General features: G+C 52.1%; 1 protein-coding gene across 1 annotated transcript; it reads right to left on the reverse strand.

Moving 5' to 3' along the window:
- Positions 1-2258: 2258 nt before the first annotated feature.
- SDSL (serine dehydratase like) lies at positions 2259-9513 on the reverse strand. Its single transcript, XM_052654946.1, has 7 exons — positions 9340-9513; positions 9014-9053; positions 8181-8320; positions 6573-6661; positions 5503-5730; positions 3421-3545; positions 2259-2452 (listed from the first exon to the last, which is right to left on the reverse strand). The coding sequence occupies exons 1-7, from the start codon at positions 9511-9513 to the stop codon at positions 2259-2261; spliced, it is 990 nt and encodes a 329-aa protein (XP_052510906.1).
- Between the last annotated feature and the right edge of the window lie 401 nt (positions 9514-9914).

Genomic DNA, 9914 nt, shown 5'->3' on the forward strand with positions numbered 1-9914 from the left:
CAGGAGAAATCAACACAACCTTATAAAGCAATTATCCTCCAATTAAAAATAAATGAAATGAAATGACTGCTAAGACCCCTAGCACACAGTACAATACAAAACACACAAGCTCAATACAAGAATAAGTGCTCCACACCCCTCATGGCTGGGGGAGGAACGCTCAGAAGATAGTAAGAACTAGCAATGACTGAAAGACTACTTATGCTGAGTTCTCATAATAATCTGCACACAACCCATTTTACAGATTAGAACACTGAGGCACTAAACCAGAGCATCATTTACTCAAGGTCACCAGGGTAGTGAGTAGGAAAAATTTCAGGCTCAAGCCTGGCTCTGGGGCATTCAGCATCTCTTCTGGTAACTCACAAGAACATAAGTCTGCATCCTGGAGGCTTCTGGAGGGACATCCTGGCAACCGAAGTCATGTCTGCGATCAAAGGGAAGGTGAAGCCGAGGCAGACGGAGGCCACTGCCGCTCTCAAATCCTCTTGAGAATTGGAGGAGACACCTGGTGGAGGGAGCAGTCTGGCCCAAGGAAAGGAGGTGGGAAGCTGCAAGTGGGCCTCCTCCAGCACAGAGGGGCAGCCTGAAGCCAAGAGAGTGGAAGGCACTTGCCCAGGGTCACACGGTCAAGACGCAGCCCCAACAGGGAGGTGGATTCTGCCTTGAGCTGTGATGCAAGTGGCCCCCACACTGACTTTTGTTTCCTGCAGCACTGGGAGGGGTCGGATAGGGCTCTCCCCATGCCAAGACCTCGTGAGGCCATCTGTCTCTGGGACTTCAGCACCCCCTAGCAGGTTGGAGCCAAGGAAGACCCTGGGACGGGTCTCACCAGCCTGGAGGCTCCGCCTTCCCATTGGAGACGCTTTGCTGCCCCCTGGTGGCTGCAAAGGATTCTGATTTCCTCTGTTTTCAAAGAGCTCCCTTTCCAGGGCCGGCTGGAGCCCATTTTCAGAATCAGTCCCCTCCTTCTTTGTGACCCTCAGGTGTGTCCAGACCCACCCAGAGGCCATACCTCCTTCTCCAATGGCCCGCCAGGCCAAAAAAAAAAAAAAAAAAAGCGGCAATCGAAGAAATACAGAAAAGTGAAAAGTGAAAGTGAAGTCACTCAGTCGTGTCTGATTCTGCGACCCCATGGACTGTAGCCTCTCAGGCTCCTCTGTCCATGGGATTTTCCAGGCAAAGAGTGCTGGAGTGGATTGCCATTTCCTTCTCCAGGGGATCTTCCCAACCCAGGAATCGAACCCGGGTCTCCCACGTTGCAAGCAGACGCTTTACCATCTGAGCCACTAGGGAAGCCGGTGTTAAAAATCACTGGATTTGAAATGAGCTGGTCTACATTGCAGCCTGTGCACCCTTAATCGAGGTATGTCACCTTCTCGAGTCTCAGTGTCCCCATCTGTAGAACAGGGACGATAATAATGGTATCTAATCCATGATGCCTTTGTGAATGTTAAAAAGGACAAGGAAGAGAAAGTTCTTAGAAGTTCTGGCACATGACAAGTATTTTGTGAAGATTGGTGAAGGGACTTCTCTGGTGTTTTGGTGGTTAAGAACCCGCCTGCCGATACAGGGGACACGGGTTCGAATCCTGGTCTGGGAACTAAGGTCCCACATGCCTCGGGATGACTAAGCCCATGCACCACAACCAATGAGCCCACGGACCCCAGAGCCCCCGCTCCTCAAGGGAGGCTGTTGCAACGAGAAGCCCACGCACAGCAACGAAGACCCAGCACAGCCAAAAATAAACGAATAAAATACTTTTTAAAAAAGATTGGTGGAGTTGTCCTCACTGACCCAGGGCTGAGAAGTGACAGAATGCTCCCTCCCCTTCCTGAGCAGGTCCCCTAGGTAATGGAAGCCTGGTAAGGAACTCAGCATGGCCAGATTCCCTTAGAAACCCGAGTTTTGAATTCTTGGCTTTATTGCCCAAGCTGTAGGATATGAAGAGCACTGACATCAAGGTTGCCGTGCGCCTTCCCTGAGTCCATGGAGGTTTAAAAAAAAAAAAAAAAAAAAAAAAAAAAGGACCTGCTGGAGTTACAAACTCAACTCAGAAAGGGTTTATTGGCCAGAGCTGCAGGGAGGCCAGAGGGACAAGCTCAGGTGGGCCTCCTGCAGGAGGCTGCCAGCACAGCAGCACAGGGCGGCTTCTACTGCCTTCCATGAGCCCAGAGGCCCCTCAGCCAGCTATATGGGTGTCCAGGAGCCTCTTGGGGATCGCTGGAACCCAGCCGACCCTCCCAAACCAGGAGCCCTCAATCCTGGCCCAGCTGGGCTTTCAGAGCCTGTAGCTCCCCACTATCGATGCTGTTGCCTCCGCACACGATGACCACGACTGAGGCTGGGGAAGGGCACAGGTGGCCCTCAGCCTGGAGCCTCCCCAGGAGGCCTGAGTAGATGGCAGCTAAGGCTGCCCCGCAGGCAGGCTCCACCAGTGTTCGCTCATCATCTGCCCAGAGAGGGGGATGGGGGTGGAGGGGAGGAAAAGGAGGGAAAACCAGTTAGTGCTCAGCAGGCTCTGGGCAATGCAGTTCCATGAAGCCAGCCATCCAGGCATCCATCTCACAATCTATCATTTGTCTGACCCTCTGTCCATCCATCAATCTGACCATCTATCCCTCCATCCATCCGCCTTTCATCCATCCATCCATCCATCCATCCATCATTAGACTGTCTGTCTGTCCATCTATCAGTGTATCTATCAATCATTGTATCATCCATCCATCCATCTATTCATCCATCATTTGACTGTCCATCCATCAATGTATCCATTAATCAATGTGTCCACCCATCCATCCATCCATTTCTATATCATTTGTCAATCCACTGCCCATCAATCCATCCAACCAGCCAGCCACCCATCTACCTATTCATTATCCACCTTTCCACTCACTCATACATTCATACATTCACTCAACAAATATTTATTGAGCACCCCCTCCCTGGCAGGCCCTGGGAACACAACAATGAGCAAGACATACCAACCCCCACCCTCACAGAGCTCACAGTCTAGTGATGTAGGTGAATAAGAATCTGGCACTTGAAAGAATGGCGGACTGGTGCACAGGAAGTCTTCTGCCCAGGTGGGGTGGGGGTGGGAAATCAGAGAAGGCTTCCTGGAGAAGGTGCCATGGTGGGCTGAGTAGCCCTTTAGTTACATGAAACCAATAGGCTGCAGGGCCAGGATGGGAAGCCAGAGGGAAGATGAGTATGTACAGAACTCTGGAGGCTAGAGAGAGGACACACTTCTTCACCTCCACCCCTTCCATCCACTCAGTGTATACTTACTGAAAGATTACTATATACCCAGCCCTGTGATAGGCACTGAGGATATGGACAAGAGAAAACACACTCTCCTCAGGGAGTCCAGGGACCTCGTGGGTTTCCAAGCCCAGGTGGAGGGCATTGCTCACTCACCCAGGAATCGCTGCACAGCACTCACGGCTTCAGCATCCACCACCACCTCCGAGAAGATCCTAAACTCTTTCGTACACTCCAGGGCCCGTGCAGCCACTGTCCTGGCCCCCAGGCTCTTGGCTAGACTGCAGGAGCAGGCAGTTGGGGCGGGGAAGGCAGGGGTGTGGAGAAGAGGTGGGGAGTCAGGTCTCCTCCCTGCACAGCCCCAGCCCTCCCCAGCCCCAGGCACCCCTCCCATCCTGCAGCGGGCCCAGGACTCAGCATTTTAAGCCTAGAGCAATGCCTGAGTCAGGGGAAGCACGCAAAAATTCTGTGTCCCATGAATAGCTGGTGAGCACACATCCCTCTGACTCTACAACCATGACTGCGCTGTTCTTGCACAGACCCCAGAAAGCCAAGCCTAGAAAGTGATTCTTTCACTGTATCCATTCATAACCGCTTATCATGTCTATACTATAGCTGTATTTGTTGCCTATTTACAGGGTGCTGGATGCATGGATTCTCCTGGGGGGTCTTTCGTTTGTTTTATTTTTCGGTCGCACCATACAGCCTGGCGTGTGGGAATCTTAGATCCCGCACCAGGGATTGAATCCACACCCCTGGAGTGGAAGCGCAGAGTTGTAACCGCTGGGCCACCAGGGAAGTCCCCAGGATTTTCTGTTTTAAGTCTTACAGTCTCCTTTGGGAGTTAGAAATGTATGAGTCCCATTTTATAGGTCAAGAAACTGAAGTTCAGAGAGGCTGAGCAACTTGCTCAAGGACACACAGCTAGTCAACAGCAGAATGTGGGTTCAAATTCAAGCAGTCTGGCTCCAGAGTCCATGCTCTTTACCTCTGTGCTTGGGATGACCTACCTGCTGGTATTTTCCTGAGCTGGGCAGTGTTTCAGGGCCAGGAGAGCTCATCAGAACTGATGCTGAGTCCTAAGTGGCCCACAGCATGGACTCTGGTGCCGGGCTGCCTGGTTTCAAACCTGGGTTCTAAACTAGCTGTGTGACCTTGGGAAAGCCACTTTGCCTCTCTGAGCCTCAGTTTCCTCATCTGAAAAACAGAGATAATAATAATAGCTGGGGGAACTTCCCTGGCAATCCAATGGTTAAGACTCTGAGCTTCCTCTGCAGGGGACATGGGTTCAGCTCCTGGTTGGGGAACTAAGATCCCACATGCTGCAAGGCCAAAATAAGATGAAGAAGAATAGCTGGTTCACAAGGTTGTCGTGGAGAATGAGTTAAAGCATTTCAAGTGCTTAGAAGAGAGCCTTCCAGATAGTGAGTTCTGTAACAGTGTTAGCTGCGATTATGGTTATTGCCCTTATCCAGATCCAAGTCTGGGAGCAGAGACAACAGCGAATAAGGAAACCCAAGGATAAGTAAATAAAAACCCACTGTAGAAAGATGCCATGAGGGAGAACTTGGGAGGAAAACCTCCAACGACAGGGTTGAGGGGAGACCCTCTCTTGGGGAGAGAAACCAACCAGAAGAAGATGGAACCCCAGCACTTCCGGGCAGAGGACACAGCCTGTGCAAAAGCATGGAGGGAGGAAAGTGCCCAGCCCATTCAAGGGACAGGAAGACAGGCCAGTGACTGGAATGGAGTACGGAGGGGTCTGATTCCAGCCTGAGAGCTTGGGGAACGTGCTGACGGGTTTAAGTAGGGAACAAAAAATTCCTATAGATCAGTCATGCAGGATTAAGGAGACCCCATGGAGGGACTTCCCTGGTGACCCAGTGGTTAAGACTGCCCTTCCAATGCAAGGGGCAAGGGTCCCATTTCTGCTCGGGGAACTAAAGTCCTGCATACCGTATGGCACAACCAAAAAAAAAAGAAAAGAAAAATTAAAAGATAATTAAATACTTAAGGACTTCACTAGCATTGCAGTGCACTTCCACTGCAGAAGGCACACGTTCTATCCCTGGTCAAGGAAATAAGATCCCGCTTGCCATGTGGTACAGCCAAAAAAAAATTTTTTTTAATTAAAAAAAATAAAAGGATACTACCTTGAGTGCTCCCACCCTCACTAATTGGGACTGAGAAGCCCCAGGACAGCCCAGCACCCCACAGATGCCCCCAGCCCATGCCTACCTAGTGATGCCGGGAAGCGTCACCAGCCTGCCTGCCTTGATGGCCGCGTTGAAGCAGTGTGCCCCTTGGGTCTCCATGGCAATTATGGGCACATGTTGCCAGCCCACCTCTGCCAGACCAGCTGACACCCCCGCCAGGAGACCTCCGCCCCCGACTGCCAGCACCAGGGCACCCGGTGGGGTCCCCAGCGCTGCCTTCAGCTCCCGCACCAGGCTCATGTGGCCTTCCCTGTGGGACGAGGGAGTGGGAGAGAGGGCCAGGACTGAGGGCGGGGGGACACAGCCCCCCACAGTGCCAGCCCTCGCCCCGTCCACGGCAGGAGGAGGGGAGACCCTGCCACACTTGGTTCACTCAGCTTCCATCCACTCAGTTTACGCGTTCACTCATTCTTTCTCCCCTTCGTCAGCCTCCCAGGCACTTTCTCAATCCATTTCATCCATTCCACAACTTTGGAAAGAGGCAGCGTTCGTGTGTCTGGCTAAGAGCTGACCAGCATGAGACTTCCCTAGTGGTCTAGAAGTTAAGACTCCTTGCTTCCACTGCAGGAGCCATGGGTTCGATCTCTGGTCTGGGAACTAAGATCCTCCATGCTACACGGTATGGCCAAAAATAAAAGGGCAGACCACTGTATCACTTGGAATCAGGCCAACTCACATCCTGGGTCTGGGACTCAAGGTCTCCACCACTTACTAGCTGTGTGATCTTCAGCGAGTTTCTTGACCCCTCCAGGCCTCAGTTCCCTCACCTGTGAAATGGGCATAAAAAATCTCTCTCTCTTGGGGAGAACTAAATGGATCAAACGTGTCCCAAAGTACACACTTAGTCAAGGGGATTTATTCATAGCATTTCCATCTTACACATGTGGAAACTGAGGTGCAGGGTTCTAAGACGCTTTGCAGGGTTATACAACTCAGGAGTGGCAGAGGTGGGGTCTGGATCTCCGTGTGCCTGACTTCCAAGCCTCTTCTCCTCTCTGGGCCTCAATTTTCCCTTCTGTCCAATGGGAGGACCCCGACTCAATGAGGGTCTCCCAGCACTGAGCTCCATAGGGGAAGGGACACCAGCCTTACCATATCAGGGGGTGGTCAAATGGAGGGACGTTCACCCAGCCATCATTCTTGGCCAACTCTTGTGCCCTCAGATTGGCCTCGTCCCAGATCTAAAGAGAAACCAAGACCTTCAGAAGATGGGAATCAGACAGCTACAGAGGTTGGAGCAGTGCCTGAAGTCTCCTGGATGACTCCAGGGCCTGATGGACTGGGGAGACCCCCAGGGGTGAGACCAGAGCTGGTGTGGACCCAGCAGCCTCCTGGGACAATGGCAGAGCTTCCGCGTGGAGAAAAGGATGCCACGTGATTCCCACAATTCAGGTGGGACACGTTCAGCTGCCAGGCTGGATAAGAACAGAGCCCACCAGCCTGTGGTGCTGGGAAGAGGGGACTCCGAGCTTCCAATGCAGGGGGTGTGGGTTTGATCCCTGGTCAGGAAACTAAAATCCCACATGTTGTGGGGAAAAAACCTTAATAATTAATTAATAGCTCATTCTGTAAAGAATCTGCCTGCAATGAAGGAGACTTGGGTTCAGTTCCTGAGTTGGGAAAATCCCCTGGAGAAGGAAATGGCAACCCACTCCGGTATTCTTGTCTGGAGAATCCCCATAGACACAGGAGCCTGGCAGGCTACAGTCCAAGGGATTGTAAGAGTTGGTTGGACATGACTCAGCTACTAAACCACCACCACCAATTATTAATTAATTAAAGATAAAGCCTGTTTGAGACCCCAAGAACTATAGCCCACCAGGGTCCTCTGTCCATGGAATTCTTTAGGCAAGAATACCGGAGTGGGTTGCCATTTCCTTCTCCTAGGGAATCTTCCTAACCCAGGGATCAAACCTGAGTATCCTGCATTGCAAGCAGTTTCTTTACCATCTGAGCCACAAGGGAAGCCCAATAATTAATTGTCAATTATTACTTAATTAAAGATAAAACCTGTTTTCTAGGGATGACAGCCAGCTGGATGGATGGATAGACTTTTTTTTCCTTCTTCCCAGGAAAGGAGAAGGGTTATATGTTAAGTCTGTTTCTTTGGTAACAAAGTGAGCCAGTGATGTCCTCATCAGATGATATCCTTTCATATCAGGTGGACTCAGAGTGGTGGACGATGCTATCATGATCTTTACATTTCTTGTCTAATTGAATGGTAAAAATGTATAGTGAGTAATACCAAGGGTTAGTGAGGAGGAAGGGAGAGAGATGGTATAGGCAATGGCAACCCACTCCGGTATTCTTGCCCGGAAAATTCCATGGACAGAGGAGTCTGGTGGGCTATGGTCCCTGGGGTTGCAAAGAGTTGGACGGGACTGAGCACACACTCACACACACACACACACACACACACACACACACACACACACAGGGAGACAGATACTATCCTGATAATCACCAGCTTCCTGTTTCTCCTGGGTTCACACAGGAAATCTTCTCCAAATGGAGAGAGAAAGGTCAACAGACCTCAGTCCTTAATATACATCACGTCTCACTCGCCCCTGAGCTCAGCCATCCTAAGGGATGACTGGGTTCCAGGCATAGTTCACCAAAAGGAAAAAGTCTCTCAGGGGCGAGGAAGGGATTAAGGAGGAACAGCCCCTCCAGCTGCTTTGCCCTTCTTGGGGTCCTTACCTTTCCAGTCAGCTGAACTTCGGCCCCCTCCCACTGCAGCCTCTTCACCACCTTCACAGAGGTGCCCTCGGGGAGCACAATGGTGGCTGGGATGCCCAGCTTCCGGGCGGCATAAGCAGCTGCAATGCCCGCGTTACCCCCTGCAGAGGCAGTAGAAGAGGGTGCTGTGGGCAGTTGCTAGTCTGTTGACACACTGTTCTCCTGCCCGCCTGCCCTCCAATTTTCCTTTGGGAGTCACTCCTTCCTATGCTTATGTGCCCACCCATTGGCCCCAGAGGTGGACATGCGATCTAGGTGGAGCCAATCAGAGAACTCAATCACCTGAACCATGCTTCATTCAGGGACCAGCACATGATACAAGCTGGGCCAAAAAGACCAATTCATAGATAGAGGAGACCACGGGGAAGGGGTCCTCCCCTTTCACTATGGTTGGCAGGATGGTAGGAGGCAAGCCTAAAACTCCCGAAGGCCATCAGGCAGTCCATACGAGAGAAGAGTTAGTGTAGAGGGAAGGCAAACCAAGAAAAGGAGAGACACAGAGGAAACCACTTGGGTCCAGCTGTGCCTAAACCCATTATCCCAAGAATTCTTTGATTCTTGGAGTCTGTAATTTAAACCTGTATGAATTGGGTTTCCATCACTTTCTACCAGGGGGCTTGAATGATGGGAAGGGAGCAGGACACACAGAGCAGCCATCTGCCATGACCTTGATAAGACTGGACCTTTAACAAGAGGCCAAGCCCTAGACACCTCCTGCAGCTCCAACTCCTCCTCCTCCACCCCCACACCCAGCCCCCAAGGACCCTCACGAAGTAGAAAGGGGGCAGGCTTACCTGAGGAACACACCAGGTGTCTGCATCCCTTTTCGGCCACCTAGGAAGACAAGGAACTTGGGCGGGGGATGACCCGAGCAGGTGTCCTGGAGCCCTGGGGGGGATGTAGTTAGACTCTCCTCATCGTAGCCCACTCCAGCATTCTTGCCTGGAGAATTCCATGGACAGAGGAGCCTGGCGGGCTACGGTCCGTGGGGTCGCCAAGAGTCGGAGCGACTAAGCACAGCGCAGCATACCACCACATCGTACTCCAACTCTCCCCAGCCCTCGTCCTGCCCACAGCACTCCCCGGCTCTACCACCTCGCTCCTCCGCTCCTCCCCTCACCTCTTGGCAGAAATGCCCGATACCGCGGATCTTGAAGGAGCCCGTCGGCTGCACATTCTCATACTTGAGGAAGACAGGCATGCCGGCCACCTGGGACAGCGCCCAGCTCTCCAGCAGAGGCGTGACGACGTGGAAGGGCTCACCCTCGGCGCATTCCTCCAGGGGGCTCTTCATCTCAGCAACCACCTGGAGGGCCTGCAGTAGGGCACGAAGAGTCCCTCTAACTAGGACCGGGGAGGGGGAGGGAGAAGCCCCTTGGCTTGGCTCCCTTCATCCCCGGTGGCTGCCAAGCTGTGAGGCTCCAGGCAAGTGTCGGCACCTCTCTGGGCCTCAGTTTGACCATCCAGTCAAGGAGATTTGTACTAAGGGCACTTTTCTTCTGTTAATGTGGATGCTACAGTGCAAGAACAGAGAACATGGCCAATAGCGGTGATGAATGCATGAGATTTTATGCAGTCATCATTCATTGATTCAAAAAAAAAAAGACATTCCCGAGCACCTACCGTCTGCCAGGCAGTTTCAGGGTTAGGGACCCAGGAGTGGACAGGTCAGAGACAGCCCCATGTTTTAGTTGG

Source organism: Budorcas taxicolor, chromosome 17 (genome assembly GCF_023091745.1).
Source record: "Budorcas taxicolor isolate Tak-1 chromosome 17, Takin1.1, whole genome shotgun sequence".
In the NCBI taxonomy this organism is placed as follows: Eukaryota; Metazoa; Chordata; class Mammalia; order Artiodactyla; family Bovidae; genus Budorcas; species Budorcas taxicolor.

Excerpts from the sequence above, each read along its gene's own strand:
- SDSL (XM_052654946.1), bottom strand. The coding sequence starts at position 9,513 with ATGAAGAGCCCCCTGGAGGAATGCGCCGAGGGTGAGCCCTTCCACGTC. Across the intron at positions 8,321-9,013 it reads ACACCTGGTGTGTTCCTCAG|GGGGTAACGCGGGCATTGCA; the intron begins GTAAGCCTGCCC and ends CTGCCTCTGCAG. Across the intron at positions 5,731-6,572 it reads TTTGACCACCCCCTGATATG|GGAAGGCCACATGAGCCTGG; the intron begins GTAAGGCTGGTG and ends CTCGTCCCACAG.